General features: G+C 56.4%; 6 protein-coding genes across 6 annotated transcripts; 4 read left to right on the top strand and 2 right to left on the bottom strand.

Moving 5' to 3' along the window:
• The first annotated feature begins 323 nt into the window (after positions 1-323).
• Positions 324-2,602, top strand: ASPACDRAFT_1860426 (uncharacterized protein). The gene is made up of 5 exons (XM_020197742.1): positions 324-801; positions 851-1,193; positions 1,242-1,313; positions 1,365-1,909; positions 1,980-2,602. Exons 1-5 carry the CDS (start codon positions 572-574, stop codon positions 2,377-2,379), a joined length of 1,590 nt encoding a protein of 529 aa, XP_020051387.1. The 5' UTR covers positions 324-571; the 3' UTR covers positions 2,380-2,602.
• A 765-nt stretch (positions 2,603-3,367) lies between these two features.
• On the top strand, positions 3,368-4,436 carry ASPACDRAFT_82213 (uncharacterized protein). Its single transcript, XM_020206049.1, has 4 exons — positions 3,368-3,523; positions 3,649-3,738; positions 3,811-3,835; positions 3,982-4,436. Exons 1-4 carry the CDS (start codon positions 3,440-3,442, stop codon positions 4,176-4,178), a joined length of 396 nt encoding a protein of 131 aa, XP_020051386.1. The 5' UTR covers positions 3,368-3,439; the 3' UTR covers positions 4,179-4,436.
• Positions 4,437-4,498: 62 nt separating this feature from the next.
• On the bottom strand, positions 4,499-8,957 carry ASPACDRAFT_64656 (NACHT and TPR domain protein; the record flags this gene model as incomplete). Its single annotated transcript, XM_020204017.1, has 3 exons — positions 4,499-7,216; positions 7,266-8,438; positions 8,580-8,957. 3 exons carry the CDS (start codon positions 8,955-8,957, stop codon positions 4,499-4,501), a joined length of 4,269 nt encoding a protein of 1,422 aa, XP_020051385.1.
• A 298-nt stretch (positions 8,958-9,255) lies between these two features.
• ASPACDRAFT_82212 (LOG family protein) lies at positions 9,256-10,034 on the bottom strand. The gene has a single exon (XM_020206048.1). It carries the CDS (start codon positions 9,917-9,919, stop codon positions 9,356-9,358), a length of 564 nt encoding a protein of 187 aa, XP_020051384.1. The 5' UTR covers positions 9,920-10,034; the 3' UTR covers positions 9,256-9,355.
• A 2,705-nt stretch (positions 10,035-12,739) lies between these two features.
• Positions 12,740-14,430, top strand: ASPACDRAFT_48147 (neutral amino acid permease; the record flags this gene model as incomplete). Its single annotated transcript, XM_020202074.1, has 7 exons — positions 12,740-12,906; positions 12,964-12,977; positions 13,030-13,102; positions 13,159-13,490; positions 13,543-13,901; positions 13,952-14,149; positions 14,200-14,430. The coding sequence occupies 7 exons, from the start codon at positions 12,740-12,742 to the stop codon at positions 14,428-14,430; spliced, it is 1,374 nt and encodes a 457-aa protein (XP_020051383.1).
• Positions 14,431-15,845: 1,415 nt separating this feature from the next.
• ASPACDRAFT_48146 (Zn(II)2Cys6 transcription factor) lies at positions 15,846-17,613 on the top strand (the record flags this gene model as incomplete). Its single annotated transcript, XM_020202073.1, has 3 exons — positions 15,846-16,042; positions 16,097-16,699; positions 16,761-17,613. 3 exons carry the CDS (start codon positions 15,846-15,848, stop codon positions 17,611-17,613), a joined length of 1,653 nt encoding a protein of 550 aa, XP_020051382.1.
• Positions 17,614-17,634: the final 21 nt, after the last annotated feature.

Raw genomic sequence — 17,634 nt, 5'->3', positions numbered from 1 at the left:
TTTGGTGTAACATGTACGGTATTATATGTGTGCTCTGTTATGCTGAGAAGATTTCCTCGGTGATGGGATTAGGCCGAGGGTCGATTATACTAAAGTGCCCACATGGACGAACCGTGCGGAGAAAGAGCTCGCTTAGGTGGAGCGGTGAACGGCTGCTGCTGAGAATACCTCCTTATCGACAGCGGTTGGGAAATCGAAACCTGCAAGACATGGAGTGCCACTGAGAGAAAGAGATTAGAGTTCAGGAAAGTATATCATAGCACCTCTTAAGCATTCGCTTTTATATGCAAGTCTTCTTTGAATCAACATCATGACTCTTCGCTGTGAGGCCAGCCGTACCCCGGGTTTGCCGACCAGGATTACGTGGCTGCATGGCCATCCCCACATGGTCCGGGCGTCGGCAATTCCGGTACCCCGTGGGGTTTCGAACCCTGCCTTATCCCCTGCTGGTTCCCTGCTGGTTCCCTGCTATAATGCGAACTATCCCTTACTCAACGTTCGTGATCCTGCCATCCTACATCAGCCCACATTTGCATTGTCTTCTGCGGTCGTCTGATAGATCCACCACACAATGACCACCGACCAGAAAACTGAAACCAATCACCTCGAGAATGTCGATTCGAACGAAGCCCAAGACCACGACCAACAGCTCGCCCACAATGACGGTCCACCGTCAACATGGACGGCCCTACGCCAGAACCCACTGATCATCCTGTTCTGTCTGTATGCCAATGTCGGGGCTCTGATGTATGGGTTTGACAATCTGATCCTGTCGCTGTCGTTGTCTATGCCGGCCTTTGAGTGAGTCACATTGCTCCTGATGTGAAGTATGGAGTTGACAATGCAATAGACAAAAGTTCGGATCGTTAGTCAATGGCACATATACAATTCCCGCCTACTGGCAATCTCTGTGGAATGCTCTCTCGCAGGTAGCCACCATGATCGGATCCACCGTTGGCGGGTTCATCTCCGACCGGCTGGGTCGACGGGTTGCATTCCTGGTCGCTGCCTGTTTGTCGGCTGCTGGATTCGCCGTTGTGTACACCGCCAACACCCCCGGCGTTTTTCTCGCTGGCAAGATCATCAACGGTCTGGCTCTGGGCATCGCGTTGACGACGGGACAAACCTACGTCTCGGAGATCACCCCCCTTCCCTTGCGTGGTATCGCTCTATCGGCATACACCTTCTGCATGGTACCTCACCTGACTCTTTCCGGGAAATCCAGTCGCTAACCAGGCCAGAATCTGGGATACATGATCGCCGCATCCGTGGCCCTACCCCGGCTAACTATGACCACCGACGCAGCGTACAAAGTCCGTCCCCCCTTCTGCTCCTCTAAATCCCCCCACTAACCACAACAACAGGTCCTCTTCGCCTGCGGCTGGGTCTGGCCCGGCCTCCTCTTCCTTTTCTTGATTCTCATCCCCGAATCGCCCTACTTCCTCGTAGCGAAAAACAAACCCTCGCACGCGGCCCGCTCCCTAACCCGCCTCGGCACCAACCCCGCCCTCATCCCCTCTGTCTTGGACGAAATCATCCGCATCACGGAGGAGGAGCGGCTCCGGGCCGCGCAGGCCGATGGCGCCAGCTTTGTGGAGTGCTTCCGCGGCACGAACTGGCGGCGCACGCGCATCATCCTGTACTGCAACGCGCTGCCGCAGGTGATTGGGTCGAGCTTCATGACCAACGGGCCGTACTTCCTGGTGCAGGCGGGCATGTCGTCGGCCAAGATCGGGATGATGACGGAGATCGGAATCGCGTTCGGCATCACCAGCTCGCTGGTGACCGGGTGGGCGATGACGGTGTTCGGGCGGCGGACGCTCGTGCTGTTCGGGATGGGGCTGTCGACGAGCTTATTTACGGTCATGGGCGTGGCGGGCTGTTTTCCGCGGAGTAGTGCGGCGCTGTGGTAATTTTCCCCTTCCTGTTTGGTACCGTCAATATGTGGTCGCTAATGTGTTGTCTGGTGGTGGGCGTAGGGTGGTGGGCATTTTCCTGCAGCTGTCGTGGTGGGTGTACGGGCCCGGCATCGGCCCCGCCATGGCCATCGCCGGCGAGGTCTCGGCCGTGCGTCTGCGCGCCAAGTCGCTGGCCGTCGGCTTCACTTTCAATTATTTCTTCTCGACCGTCTGGAATGTCGTCATGCCGTATCTGTATAACTCCGATGAGGCGGATTTGGGGGGTCTGATCGGGTGGATCTTCGCCGGGATGGGGGCGGTCATGTTTGTGGTGCTGTTCTTCGAGTTGCCTGAGACCAAGGGGCGGTCGTTTGAGGAGTTGGATGAGTTGTTTGGGGAGAAGGTCGCGGCCAGGAAGTTTGAGGGATTTCAGTGCGAGAGGGCGGTGGAGTTGGCGGGGCGGAAGGGGGTAGATGAGTAGGTGGACTGGTTGTGGTTTGTATATAGCTTTTACCGTTGGATCGCAGGATACACTGCAAGCATGGGAAAATTGTTGCACTTGTTCTGTCAAATACACAGAATAGGTGGGATATGCGTACTTAGTTGAGTCAGTCAACTCGTAGAGTCACTAAATGAAATCGTTTTTGAGATGTTGCAGATGCGTCTCAAGAATAAGATCTGCCAGAAAGACAAGATGCACAAAGTACGCATTAACGGTGCACTAGTGAGTGACTTAGTCAGCAGCATAAAGCTCCAACCACGGCACAACATGGGCCCGTCTCGACCGCTGTCACCTTCCAGCGCTGTCACTGGCTGCACAGTCCATGTCAATTTACCTACAGTGAGACTTCCCGGGGGAGAACCCCGGACCCCCCTTTTCTTTCAGCTCCCCAGTAACACTCAACCATGATGTAGTTATATCGGATAGTCAAAAATGTGGTCTCACCGTATACAGTGGGTGGCAGACTGAGTGTAAGTTAATTGGACGAAAGTCGCCGAACACGGACCTCGTTGACCCGGATATGGAGGGCGGTGCTCGTCACGTGATATGTATCAATCAAGTGCTATTTTTTACACAATCAAACATGACTGTATTTTGCCAATCGATCCAGGAGCACCTATATATTGCAGGGCTAGCCTAGGCGAAGTGGCTCAAACACTGCCAGAGAATACCATCTTATACCGAGTGTCGAAGGCCCCTCGGCGACCGACGGCGACGGCATCGGCGACAAACCGGACGGGCTACGCCGTCTAACCGTTCCGGGCTGTTTACTTACTCTGTACAGCTTATCCACAGCCGGGTGGTACGGGTACGGGAACGGATGCTCTGACGTCGACGAAACACAAACCCCGCAGGAGGAAGTGCCCGTACTTTAGCCAGCGTACGGTCTGGCTCCGCCTCGCCTCGTCCTTCTTAGATTCATGTAACCTACACTCACTCACTGTCTCTTTAATCAATCACTTTCTTGCTTAAATCAATCGCTCTCACTACCTGCACTTCATCTAATACCTAATCCCTAAGAATTGAAGATACAGACACAATGACCACCCCCGCTCCAGCCGTCCCCAGCCGCACCCTTCAAGCCTCCGCGCTGTCTTTCATCGCGCTCTCCATCGGCCATACGGTGTGCTGCACCTCCCTTCTTCACCATAACTGTTGGCTATAGCCAATTGCTCTGCTCTACTCTGCTCTGCTCTGCAATACTGTCCCTCCTGCAAATACAAATACTAACAATGATGGATAATAAAGCTAGGAGGCAAACAATGGACCGCCGACCCGGCCTACACAATCATCAGCAACTCCAAGCCCTGGGCGCTGGGCATTGTGGGCTGGTTTCAGGTCTGCCAGCACTATCTATCCCCTACCCAACCAATATCAACAATATGCTAACGATGGAGGGATACGGAATAGGGAAGCGCCTTCTTCTTCACGACGGGTTCGTTACTGCCCTTTGCTCCTCTTATCCATCGGAAACAAAATACCGTGCCCTTCCTCCTACCGAATAAAATCCAACACCGCACAACACAATTCCAGTTCCTGTTCAATAGCGATACTGATACTAATGGTAATGCATAACGATAGGCCTCCTGCACTACCAATGGGCCCGCAACCCCCTCGCCCTCCGCGACCCGACCAACAAGGCGATCGCGGTCATCACCAACGCGATGCTCTGGGCCAGCTCGTCGTGGTATTTCCGGTATGGCATCAAGGAGAATGCGGTTGTTGTGGGGCTGGGGGCGGTGTTGCAGGGCGTTGCTGTTTTGAGGAGTTGGTTTTGAGGTACTTAGGGTTTGTTTGGGGGTTTTAGGGGGTGATTGGGTTGGGGGGGAGGTAGGGGGGATTGGGAATTGGACTGAGGTTGGGGGTTTGCAGGGTTGATGCTGGGGCTGGTGTATGCTATTTTAGAGGTAGGGCTTACATTAGGATGTCATGTTTAGAGGTAGGGTGGGTGGAATAGATTAGTGGGACTGTGTTTGGTTTTGTTGGATCTTGATACTATTGATAGTATGAACGTCGAGTCTGATGGCTAATGCTGCTCTATCTGCCCAAATCGATCTCAAGCATACCACCAATCTACTGTACTGGATATAAAGCTTCTTTACAATTCCCACCGCCGCCGCAAATCCGCCTTCCACACCCCCCCATCCACCCACTTCCCCCTCAACCACAGCATCCCGCGCTGCTCCTCCCCCCGTCGCCGCACCGCCTCCGGCCGCCGCGCCACAAACGCCCACGCATGCTGCGCACTGCACACCCTCACTCCCAGCGTCCCTGCCTCCAGCTGATGCATACACCCCGGGCAGAACAGCACATCGTGGCAGTACCGGCAGATATAGTTGCCGTCGATCTCCACGGAGAGGCTGCAGCCGTTGCACGTGAAGAAGGTGGGTTTTTTCGAGTCCTCGGGGTCGTCAGCAGCATCAGATCCAGCTTCAGCTTCGGCTTCACCATCACCTTCGTCCTCATCATCTGCCCTTTCCATCAACTCATACATCAACTGATCCTGATACCACATCGCCAACGCCTCCTCATCCTCCCCCAGCGCCGCAAACACACTGCTCAACCGCGTATACCCCACCATCGCCATGCCAGCCCTCTCATCCTCGACCAGCCGCAGCGCCGCCTGCACCTGCGCCTTATAGCACGCCATCGCGTCCGCCTCCCGCCCCGACAGCCGATAATAACTCCCCAGGATCAACCCCACGGGCGACGTGGTCACGAAGACCTTGTTCGTGCGCTGCGCATCCACAACGTTCAGAACATCCGCACGCGAGGCATCCCAGACATCCCCATGCGACGCAACCGCCTTCCCCCTCGCCAACAACTCCAGCAACACCCCGTACCGCCGGCCCAGCTCCGAGTCGACCCCCACCTCCATCGCCCTGGTCAGGTAGTGCGTCGCCAGCGCCCCCGCCGCCATCTCCAGCACGGAGACCATCTCGCCCTCCGCCCGACTGCCGCGATACGTGGCGATCAGTCTTTCCCAGATGGCGGCCGCGCGGTCCCCGTCGCGCCCGTGCGTCTGCCACAGCATCCCCAGGCATAATTCCAGGTTCGCTTTGGCGACGGCCTTGCGTTGCTTGTGCGCGGTTGCGACGGCTGTGGTGTACGCGTCGATGAGGAATGGGATTTGTTTGGTGGTGGCGGCGGCGGCGGTGACTCGGTCGATGAAGTCGTCGTACCAGTCTGGGTTTGTCAGGATGCTTTGCGTGAGGATTGAGGGGGTGGTGGTGGTGGTAGTGGTGTAGGCGGGGTTTTGGTTGAGGGCGGGCCGGTCGAGGCTCTTTAGAAGGGAGATGATCTCCTCGTGGCGGCTCTGCGCGTGGAGCTGGTCCAGCACCGCGCGGAGACACGTATTGCAGAATCCGGCCGTCGCCAGAGCAGCCCCGTACATGGCCACCGCGGACTCGACCTCGCCGAGCGCGGTGTAGCTCTGGCCGAGACGCTCGTACGACGCGTGCGCTTGTAGATCGGGTTTGTCCGCTTGGCGGTGCGTATTCAGCTCCGCCACGCACACGCGGTCCTGCTCGATGGCTTGCGCGAACTGCCCCATTTCGAGGTACGCTTTCGCCATCCCGGCTCGCGCGAGGAGGGTCTGTGGGTTCGGGGATGGGTCCAGGTCCACGGCCCGCTGGAAGCGGGGGATGCATTCGTCGAGGAACCCGAGATCGCGCAGTGCGATTGCCAGTCGGCGGTGCCAGAGTTGGTCCTGCGCGAATCCGCACCACTCCGCGGCGGAGAGCACGGCCTCGACTGGGCTGTCCGGGAAGGGGGGTGCGTCCTGGCTGAGTTTGATGTATTCCATGATGTAGCGGCAGCAGGGCCCGGCTAGCCAGAACCCTTTCTGCAGCCATTGCTCGGCGATGAACTTCGCCGTCAGCAGATAGATCCCCACGTCGCCTGAGGCGGTGGATTCCTCGAACCAGGCTTTCTCGGTCGGGGGCAGCGAGGCTTGCACGTCTGAGTCTCTGAGCCACTTCATGAAGAGTTCAAGGTGCTCGCCGGGGTACGACAGGTCGCTTCTGTGTTTGACGTATGCTTCGAGGATGGGAGGGACGGACAGCAGGCGCGCGATGCTCAGACCGATCATGCCCTTATCTTCTGCGCTGCATTTGTCGATTTCGATGTCCTGCAAGGCTGACACGATCGACCCGGCAGCGTGCACACGGAGCACCTGCGCGATCTCTTGCTTGGGGGAGCCCTCTCCGCAGGCGACGATTTCAAAATACCGTTTGAACACCAGCACTTTCGCCGCGTGGTAGTGGATCCCCACGGGAGGCCCGTCATCAGCCGCAACAGGCCCCTCGGTCTCGTTGCGGAAGAAGTCTCCCAGCGAGGCGTGGTTCAAGGTCACCTCCGTGGTCGCCGGCTCCGAGTCAAAGTCCGACGGGTTGTCTGTATCGTCAAAGCCGTCATCCACCAGGGTGTCGACCTCCCAATCGGCCCGTCCAACGTTCGCCCGTTGTAAATCCGCCGTGCTTAGTCCATCCTCCCGGATCAGCGAGAACAGGGAGGCGTACTCCCGCCGGAGATACCCCTCCAGCCAGATCCACCCCTCGCCCTCCGGCGACCGCCACTGAATAACGCTTTCCAGCTGCTGCAGCTTTAGCGGCCAATGGGCGCACACGATCCAGGCTAGCATCTCGTTCAGGTCTTCGGCATACTGCGGTGCATCCCATAGGCTCTCGGAGTAGCTCTTCAGGACGTGCCGGATCATCTCGGACAGCCCGCGCGGCGCCTCTTCCAGCGCCTTGCGCATCCGTGCCTCGTCGCGTTTTTTCAGTAGTTCTTTGAGCATGAAATCGACCCAGAGGAACTATACCGTGTTAGTCTAGCATCAAGATCATTTGAGTCTCCGCACATACCATGCCCTGGGCGCCGCTGGACACCCGCCGCACGATCTCGGCCTGCAGCGCCTTGGAGGCGCGTCGCAGACACACCGACTTGGCGATACTACTCTGGATGTACCGGATGATGTCGTCCGAGTTGTTCACGTCCGAGATGTAGATGGTCGACACGGCCAGCTGTTCCATCAGCTCGTCCATCTCCTGGGCAATGTGCGGCCTGCCCAGCAGAAGCAGCTGCAGCCGTCCCCGCGGCTGGATATCGCCCGCCAGCTGGAACAGCTCCTGTCGCTCCTCCGCGAACGCCTCGTCCAGCGCGTCCAGCACGATGTACACCTGGCTGTCTCCGGTCTCATGCGCGATAAAGTACTCCACAAACAGCTGCTGCCACAGACTCGACAGACTTCCGATATCCTCCGGCGAGTCCACCCGACCCGCGATGAAATTCGCATAGGCGGGGTCATTCTGCGCGATCTTGAAGGCGACGTCGCGCAGAGCTTGGTGGCACGAGCGCGTCTTCACGCTGTCGTCCTTGAAGAAGTAATACGCGACGGAGACATGCGAGGGATGCTGGACGTTCTGCGGATACAACTCCCGCAAATAGGCGATGACGTTGGCCGCCAGATACGACTTGCCGGCGCCGGGCGTCCCCGTCACCCACAGGAGGGGCTTGTCGCGGTGCAGCCACTCGCGGAACTCGGGCTCCTCGCGCACCCAGTCGCCCGTTTGCGGGACCCGCGCACGCGCGATCATGCTGTACCGGTCGTCGGCGCTGGTGGCGGGCTGCAGCACGCTCTTGACCTTGTCGCGGTGGTTCTTTTCGTGGACGGAGTCGGCCTCTTGTTCGGCGGCCTCCTGCAGACGGTTGAGGTCGTCGATGCGCCGCGTGAGTTCGAGGACGTGGACGTCGACGCGGTCCATGACCACCTTCGCCCCTTTGACCTCGGTGAGTGTCTCCGCGCCCACCAGGTTCCGTTCGCTGTCGACCAGCTGCGCCAGCTTGGCGATCGCCGCTTTCCCGTCGTCGTTGCCTAGCAGCACGTTCTTCCCGAAACTCCGTAGTCGTCCAAGGCTGATCTGATGGCGCGAGATCGCGAATACTTCTAAGAGTGTGGTCAGGATATTGGTGATTTTCTCCTGCAGGGGTGGGGAGATCTGTTGCTGTGCGTAGACTGCTAAACGGGTGGTGAAGTCCTGTGCACGAATACAGTCATTTCAGCATCGCCACATAACCAGAGTACGCCCTGTAACCAGCCGAGCATGCCCCCCCACAACCAGAGGAGCACGCCCCCAACCAGATAATCTAAAGCAAAGCAAAGCATTGTGAAGACCCACCTGCAAGGTCATCATCAACTCCACAATCGCATCATATTTCGCCGATACCCCCCTCGCGGCGTCGATCAGGTACCGCACGGCCCCAAAAACCAACGAGCTGGGCGCGAAGAACATTCCCGCTGCGCTGGCCGCCAGATCGCCGACCAGCTCGATGGGCCGCAGCGCCTGGCTCAGGGCCGTGCACAGGCCAGCGCGCTGGCGGCGGAACTCCTGGAAGGTTTGATTTTCGGCCTCGATGGCGCCCCACAGCCCGTCGACGGTGGTCAGGTCCCGCCAGGCGTGGGGGTCCAGCGGGCTGTGGGTGATTTTCTCGTAGCGCGCGAGGGCGGTGGCCCAGAGCTGGGGGATCTGGGCTGTTGCCATTTTCTGGGAGGTCATGGGGTGGAGATGGAGGGTGATGCATTTTAGCGGTGAAGAACGAGGGGCAAGTGAATATATAGAAAGCAGAAGATAGAAAGTTGAGATCAGGGACCGGGCTCACTGCGGGGTCGATCGGTGCGATCGGTTAGTGACAGGCAGGGCACTGTCAGACTAACCCGGTTGGTCCAGCCTCCTCATTTCCGCCTGCTGTAGATTGACCTGAGGCACCAGTTAGTACTTCAGTTGCCATCCTAAGCCATTGTATCTCTCCTCAGACTGTATCCAGGCCTCATGTCGCGCCAAGCCAAGTGAAAAAGAAATCCGTTCCATTGGCCTAGCATTTCGATGTATACCTTAGTCTATAATGCGATTTATACCCCCACTGCATCCTGCCGTACCCTTACCCGTAAAGAAATCTACTCCTGCCCCCAATCCAACGCCATCCGATCACTACTGATGCGATACTCGCGCAACATGCGCAGCACGTCCTCCGGCCGGGTCGCCTCCGCCAGGATGCCGGCATTCTCGCGACTCACGAACCCCTGCTTCACGGCCGCCTGCACCCACTGCAGCACGCCATCCCAGTACCCATTGATATTCAACAGCACGACCCCCGCATTATGGATCCCCAACTGATTCCACGTCGTCACCTCCATCAGCTCCTCCATCGTCCCGAACCCGCCCGCCAGCGCCACGAACCCCGACCCGGGGCCCCCCTCCAACACCTTCTGCGCCATGAGCCGCTTCCGCGTATGCATGTCCGGCACCACCGTCACCTGCCCGTACTCCGTCTCCTCCATCGTGTCGCCCCCACCCACGCGCTCGGGCGCTTTGCCTGCTCCGCCGGGGCCAGCCCCATTCCCGAGAGTAGGGGTGGGGGTCTTGTATCCTTCTTCGACCTCGACCAGCGCCCGCGGGATAATCCCCTGCACGGCTTTCGGGCCCGATAGCGAGACGAGCGTCTTGGACAGTTCGCCCATTATGCCGACGGTGCCGCCGCCGTAGACCAGTTGGACGTTGTGGGTGTGGAATTGGTGTGCGAGGGCGCGTGCGGCTTCGAGGTGGGCTGGTGAGGTGCCGGAGCGGGAGCCGCAGCTGATATAGGGAGAGATTGGTCAGTGGGCGGGTTCGTTCCGGGCAAGATGGACGGGTAGACGAGGGCGCACACTTACAAGACGCAGACGACTGCTTGTTTCGGGGTGCTCATTGTGGTTTTGTGGTGTGGTTTGTGGTTTAGTGGTTTGTGGTTTGTGGTTTGTGGTTTGTGGTTTGTGGTTGTGAGGGTGGTGAGGTGTGAGGTGTGAGGTGGTAAATTGGGGTGGGTTGTGGTTTGGTTTGGTTTGGTTTGACGGTGGGTTGGAGGTAAGGTATGTGTTGCTGCCCGCCAGCTCAGCTCAGCTATGACTCGACTCGATCCCGTGGCGTGGCGGTTGCGGCGCTGCGTTGGGCTTGGCGGGGTAATTGCTCTGCCTGACTTTTACCCCGGTGGGTGCCTCAGGCTGCTATGGCTGCAGGTGGGGTCAAGGATCTAGGCTATGGCCATGGCCATGAAGCAGGGATGCTATCATGGTGACTCAGGATCTAGATTTTGCACGCGGGGTGTAGTGCTTGCTTGGGGCTGTTTTGCTTGGCGTATTCCGGGGTTGGTTAGGGTGCGCTGGAAAAGTACTCTAATTTTTGGTGGGGTTGACGGTGCTTGTATGAGTGGCAAGACGCTGCGATTCATTATTGCAGTGGATGCATCGAAAAAGATGTTCGCGTTATTGGATAGTGTGGTTCTATTGTTTGTGCAGTAAGGCTGGTGGTCTCTATTGTGTCGTAGTGACTCTGCGGGTAGATAACTATATATCTCGGCTGAGCACTATTCATAAAGACAACTTGAATGCTTTGTACAGTTGGGTTATGTTTGATCATGGGACTGAGTGATCGAGTGATCAATAAACGATTTTATACTTTCTCTCTTGGTTCAGCTGAGTATAGAACCTTGAAGATTGTCCAAGGCTCATATGGTTGATACCACGGAGCACTACACTACACCCATGATACTCTTCGGGAACTGTAAGTTAGTATGCGCCCTCCGCAAGAGGCAAAGGCTGGCCTCGGCCGGATTTTTCAAAGCCCCGGGAGCTGCAAACAGCTGCGTGCAAAGTCCAATCCCGGGGCTTCCCGACCAATGAACATAAGTGGCTAAACCCTCCCACACAGGCCTGGCCTTTTCGCTACGGCTACGGGAATTAAGACGAGCCACCTGATCATCGGCAACTTTGTCTCCTTGTAGCGTGATGCTTATTTTGAGGACTGCCAAGCATGTCTGAGACTCACCGGTGATTCACTGCGCATCAGTATGCCCTCCTGCCTCCTGTAGATAGGGAGAGATTAGATAGAGAATAGTGTCTCAATGGCCTCCGGCTTTGCTTTACGTACAGACCAACCAGTCACTGGTGGTGGAATTGCCAGCAAGATAAGCAGCGTACCGCAGTGGAACAGGCCGGCTCGAAGCTTGGCGGGCGGTCTTGATGGGGCGACCGGTGAATGCAACCCTACGTTGTGGTATCAGCCGCTAACGGCCACCAAATTACGTACAAAAAATAAGCATTTGCCGCTAGACCGCCAGCCAATCCTTCCGCCTGCCCTCGCGGCGCCACCGACTCAATTTGCACCTTCACCTCTGGCACCGGGGGGGCAGCCCGTGCAAATTGCCTATTCTAGGGAGACGGTGGCGCACAATCGTTGCAGACACCCTGGGAAATGATTGGCACCGTGTGAGACGTGCGTCCGGCGTCCACCGGAGTCCGCAGCATGCGTCTGGGCTGTGTCTGTCTCTGTTGTTTTCTTACTCAGTGAAGAGAAAGAAGTAAGGTGGGTGGAAATGCAAGGGTGGACACATCACATGACCTGCATGTCATATTGCTACTTGTCCACCACCTCGGGGATCCCCGGGGAAGAAATAACTCCCGACCGGCAAATAAAACAACCTTAGATATGTGAGCCAGTCTGACCAGTCCAAATGAGCAATTGTTATTCGTAGTTGGACGAGCAATGGTGGAATCCAGATGGGGAACCACGAGGAAAGAGGAGCAACTAAGCGACAGTGCCGATGGTTCGGGCTCAACGATTGGATTGCAAATCAACGGAGAGTCTGGCCAGCGTTTGCCAGTGGTAGGTGGTAGGCAGGCAGAAAGCCGGTCCTGCAGGCCAACTCCGGGCGAGAAAAGCTTCCACCGCAGCTCTAGCCATTTCCGCCGCGGCTGGTTCTTCCATGCTGGCAGTAGCAATTTGCACCGCCCGAACTTCCTCCCATGGAACCCGCCTCCGCCCCCGAGGCGGTAATGCGTCTCATTGGTCCGCACTGGCCGATGATCGGCTTGGTGACCAATTCCGTTCACAAATTTCCCTCCAGATCTGTTGTAGTTGCGGCGATTGCTTGTCTCGGTGCCGGGCCGATTGCTCGTGTGTGCCCACTGTGTGCCCACTATGTGCCTGGCTCGAGTTCCATACTTGCCAATTCCCCATCTTCTTTCCCCAGGTCTTCGGCATGTCAAACCATTCCCTCCTCTACCGAACTTCATCTGGCCGCCCCAGCTGTTTTTTTCCGGAATCTTCTTTATAACCCTCTCCTTCCCCTGCTGATTTCCTCCATTTCTGTCTCTATTCATCCATCCATCCACCATTGTCTGCAGCATCCCGGACACTTCCTCCCGCACCCTCCTCTCCGACCTTAGTCACCCTTTACCCGTTCCGTCGCTGCTTCTCCATCCTTCCTCAATACTTCCACACACCACACCCATTCACCAAACACAATGGACACTGTCCACGGTTCCCCTCCACCCTACGCTACCGACCGCATCGACGAGAAGAAGGATGCATCCGTCGACCTTGAAACCAGCTACAAGCCCGGCTTCGAGGAGGCTGACGCCTTCGGTAACGAGGAGTTGGCCGAAATCAAGTACAAGACCTTGAAGTGGTGGTACGTCTCAACTGCAGCTCACTCCGCGCTCTTCATTCATGCTAACGTCATTTATAGGCAATGCGGCTTGCGTAAGAGCTCCTATCAATGCGACTGACTGTCCCCCACTAACCACTTCTCCAGTCATGATTTGCGAGTCTGTCTCCCTGGGTGTGCTCTCTCTGCCCGCAGCCGTGGCTGCTCTGGGTCTCGTCCCGTAAGTTGGTCGAAGGTCGATCGCACGGGGCGTTCACTGACCGATTGCTCATCTAGTGCTATCATTCTTATTGTCGGTCTTGGTATCCTCGCCACGTACACCGGCTACAACATCGGTCTCTTCCGCGAGCGCTACCCCCACATCCAGAACCTGGCTGATGCCGGCGAAATCCTGCTGGGCCCCTTTGGCCGTGAGATGTTCGGCCTGGGCCAGTTCCTCTTCTGCATCTTCGTTATGGGCAGCCATCTTTTGACCTTCCGTGTCATGATGAACACCATCACCGACCACGGTACCTGCTCGATTGTTTTCAGCGTGATCGGTATGGTCATCTCCATGGCTCTGTCGGTTCCCCGTACCATGAAGGGCATGACCTGGATCTCTTTCTTCTGTGAGTATTCCTGATCGTTCCGCTCTGGATCATTCGCTGACCGATGGCCCAGCTTTCCTGAGTATCTTCAGCGCCGTCATGATCACCATGATTGGAGTCGGTGTCCAGGACCACCCCGGTCGTATCATCGAAGCCACTGTCGACACTTCTCTTTACAAGGCCTTCAGCGCCGTCTCGAACATTGTCTTCGCATACTGTGCCCACGTCGCCTTCTTCGGCTTGATCGCTGAGATGGAGAAGCCCAAGGACTTCAAGAAGTCGCTGTTCATGCTTCAGGGCTTTGAGATCTGCTTGTACACCACCGCGGCCATTGTGGTCTACTACTACGTCGGCAAGGACGTCCAGTCTCCCGCCCTGAGCTCCGCCGGCCCCCTATTGAAGAAGGTCGCCTATGGCATTGCCATTCCTACTGTAAGTCGCCTGTTCTCTACCGATATGGACATGAATTAATTCATGGTTAGATTGTTGGTGCTGGTGTTGTCAACGGTCACATCGGTCTGAAGTACATCTACTTCCGCACCTGCCACAAGTCCGATCTCATTCACAGCCGCGGCTGGCGCTCGGTTTCCATCTGGATCGGCCTTGGCCTTTCCTGCTGGGTCGTTGCCTGGATCATTGCCGAGGCTATTCCCGTCTTCAGTGACCTGAACGGTTTGATTGTAAGTTGCTCGCTTTAGCATCATTCAGTACAGCACTAATAGTTCTGCAGAGCGCCCTCTTCGCTAGTTGGTTCAGTTACGGTCTCAGCGGTGTCTACTGGCTCCACCTCAACTGGGGCCAGTGGCTCTCCAGCCCCAAGAAGATTGCCCTCACCGTGCTCAACATTGGCATTGCTCTGTTCGGTCTGATCCTGTGTGTCCTGGGTCTCTACGCCTCGGGCACCGCCATCCACGACGATGCGAACAGCAACAGCTTCACTTGCGCCAACACCGACAGCTAAACATGCGACTTGGTGTTCTCTTCTTTACGACACGACACGACCTTCTCGTTGACGATGCGATGCATACCAATGACGACGGATCTCGTTGATCGCATTCTCCCACTTATAGTTTAATGTTCTACCACCCGCGATGCATCATGTCTTGAGTCTTAGCAGCTGGACTTCTGCTATCCGAAGGGCTTTCCCCTAGCGAGCGTTGTTTGCATGACCGCGGTCGCATCATGATATCACTATTCCATGGCATAAAGGCGTTATGAGACTTGATTTGAATGACATGTGTTCTGTTTTGCATTACTTGGAAGCCGTAGTCTAGACCTCTGCAGATGCTATAGTTACGTCGTTACGACGTAGACAACCCCAGGTTCGGACATACTGCGATTCGCCCTCAGCCCTCAGCCTGGGCAACGACGTAAGGTTACATCGGGAATGGGATCTGGGGAAAGTCGGCGCGTCATGGCCGCACCATCGTATGACCTTGATGTCTGGGTTGCGGGGAAGCGAGCCATGTGGAGTTTTCTGTACGTAACGCGGTCCGGGGAAATGTCGTGATCGACATTGCGCGAGTCCGGCGTCGGAGGGTGACAATAAATCTGGAATAGCCAAATGTCGTGTCGAATCAATGCCTCGTAGCAGAAATGTGGCTGTGTCGATAGCTTAACGATTAGAGAGGCATGCGATGCTGAGGTGACCTTCCCGGGGCTTCCGGGGTATCCGATTGTAATGGGTCCGATGGTGAAGGTCTGCGGGAATGATGACGCTGGACAGTGGTTTTAGGGGGTTGAGTTTATGCTTCGAGTAGCTGAAAGCACTGGCTGTACAGATACAGATTTGGATAGTAGATCTATTCTTTGGTATGTGAGTGTAAAGGTGGTGGGCGATTGGCACTGTACGGCGCATCAGGCATGTCAAAGAGAGTCGCGGGTGTGACATGGTACCTTTAGGGAACTGCAGCCTGAGGCATACTGCTACACATGCACCAGCGCCGCAGCTTTAAATCTGGCTACACCGTCAACCTCACCGCTTTAGCCGGCAGAACGCTCGCGACCTCGCGAGGGAAATCCGAATTTTGACCACAAACAGTCCCCAAAAACTGGAGCTGGAAAGTGGTAGGTTTGGCCTGCACGCCACACCGCTATATTCACCGCTTCTCCCGGCAGAACGCCCGCAACCTCGCAAGAGAAATCCAGATTTTGACCACAAACAGCTGCAAAAAAGCAGGCCGGGAAAGTGGTGGGTTTAGGCGGTGGCAGAAAAGTCCCCCACATAATACCCTCGTGACTCTTATCGGTCGCGATAAGGAGCCTGTCGCCGTACCGACCTTCGCCTCGGCTCGGTCTTCCCTCGGGATCGCCAGTACTTTCGTTCCCCAGCTTCTTCGCTTGAACCAGTCCATTGTCTACACAAAATGCATCACGATGCCCCCTCTCCGGCCCCATACTCAGCGCATTGACATTTCCACACAAGCTTGCGATCTCTGCCGGAAGCGCAAGGTCAAATGTCAGCTCCCAGGCTCTCCATCTGGAGCACCAAATTCACGATGCGCGCGCTGCGAGCGATTGAATCGGCCTTGCACCTTTCTCGCCCCCTGTAAAACCAGAGGCCCAAAAAAGCGGTATGTTCGGTCTCTTCCAATGAATGGCAGATATCCCGAGATAACACTCAGCAGGTCACAAACCAGTGTGGTCCAGGCCGTGGTACAACAGCCCCCGCCAGCGAATGACAGCCATCGCAAGGCAGGCATCTGCGCCGCGGACGATCTGTGCGAGCAAACTCTCTTCCACCGCATCATGCAAGATTATCTGGACCACGTCTACCCACTCGTTCCCATCGTTCACCGCCCCTCTTTCCAAGAATGCCTGCGCCGAGGCCGACACGAGGAAGACACTGGGTTTCTTGCCTTGACCGTCGCCATTGCCGCAGTGGTTGTCGCGACGATGCCCAGCAAGTTCCGTTCGTACCGATCGCATGATCCTCCCTTGCGTTTTGCCACGCGCCGCGAGATGGTTCGCTTCTGCTACGAAAAGAATCTGGGCTTGAGAACATCCTACTACTTTGACGAGATCAATTTCCAGAAGTTTGCCGCCTCCTTCCTGCTCTTCGCTGCCTTTCTGCAGCTGGGAGACCATAATCGCGCCCGGATGCTGGATGTGGAGTCGATGCAGTTCGCTCGTCTTCTGAATCTCCATTCTATCTCTGCCTACGACGGGCTCAATTGCATTGAGACGCAGTTGCGGAAGAAGGGGTTTTGGTTGGTGTTTTATGGATTTGTGTAAGTCCGACCATCGCATTGCCACTCGATTGCAGCCGGTCTGATGGCAACCGTGAAATAGTCATTCGCAATTGCAGAATATGCTGGGCGAGCGACTCTCGTATCTAGATCCTGTTCAGCTTCAACTAATCAATCCCGACGATCTGATGCCGCTCGAGGTTGATGACGAGTTTATCTTCGAGCACGAGGTGCTGATGCCGCCTGTCCCGACATCATGTCTGACCACCGGGTTCAACATTCACTCACGCGTCTTCTGGGCTGCTATCCGCAGCCCTCATCCGAAAAATGGCCTACCCGAACCTTGCGCCTGTGTTCGAGCCCAAGACACCGATGTTCGGGTGGCATACCTGCGGGACCGGCTACAGTGTATGCGGAATTTGTTGCACGATGTGCCACCATCCCTGCGACTCTGGGTAGTATCTGGCAACTCCTGCCTCCAGGACCTGGCTTCGGACGAATTCTCTGCTCTGCTACGGTCGTCGTTTGAGTCCATGCGTGTCAACATCCACGTCACTCATCTCTGGCTGCAGAGCCTGCTTCTAGACCAATTAGAGGCTTCACAGGCGGCGCAAGGTCTGTCAGCAGCTGATAGCCCGGGCTTGCACACATCCCTTGCAGACACAAGAGTTCTCTGGAGGACAAGGGAGGAGCTTTGCCGTCAGCTTTTCTTTCTGCTCTACAACGTCCCGGAACTCAACCTGGAAATCAACGGTCTTCATCTAGCCTACAAAGTACGGGATATCGCCTCCGTCATGTTGACTTGCCCGTTTCAGGCCAGCGAGCCTGAAGCAGAAAGAGCGGCAGAGTACATCCGCCTCGCTACCGAGATATTATCTCGGCTTGACACCAGTGAAAGTGTGAATACGATGAACCTACAGGCCTGGGTCGATACAGATCGTATTCGCCCAGCATGAATTGATATTTGTTTTATTTGC

This window comes from Aspergillus aculeatus, assembly GCF_001890905.1.
Source record: "Aspergillus aculeatus ATCC 16872 unplaced genomic scaffold ASPACscaffold_22, whole genome shotgun sequence".
Taxonomy (NCBI): domain Eukaryota; kingdom Fungi; phylum Ascomycota; class Eurotiomycetes; order Eurotiales; family Aspergillaceae; genus Aspergillus; species Aspergillus aculeatus.
This window is presented reverse-complemented; position numbering and strand designations above follow the sequence as displayed.

Bases quoted from the DNA above. Each gene is read 5' to 3' on its own strand.
- ASPACDRAFT_82213 (XM_020206049.1), top strand. From the start codon at position 3,440: ATGACCACCCCCGCTCCAGCCGTCCCCAGCCGCACCCTTCAAGCCTCC. The intron at 3,739-3,810 runs GTCTGCCAGCAC...GATACGGAATAG, and splicing joins GCATTGTGGGCTGGTTTCAG to GGAAGCGCCTTCTTCTTCAC. The intron at 3,836-3,981 runs GTTCGTTACTGC...GCATAACGATAG, and splicing joins CGCCTTCTTCTTCACGACGG to GCCTCCTGCACTACCAATGG.
- ASPACDRAFT_1860426 (XM_020197742.1), top strand. From the start codon at position 572: ATGACCACCGACCAGAAAACTGAAACCAATCACCTCGAGAATGTCGAT. The intron at 802-850 runs GTGAGTCACATT...ACAATGCAATAG, and splicing joins TTGTCTATGCCGGCCTTTGA to ACAAAAGTTCGGATCGTTAG. The intron at 1,194-1,241 runs GTACCTCACCTG...TAACCAGGCCAG, and splicing joins CGGCATACACCTTCTGCATG to AATCTGGGATACATGATCGC.
- ASPACDRAFT_82212 (XM_020206048.1), bottom strand. From the start codon at position 9,919: ATGGGCGAACTGTCCAAGACGCTCGTCTCGCTATCGGGCCCGAAAGCC.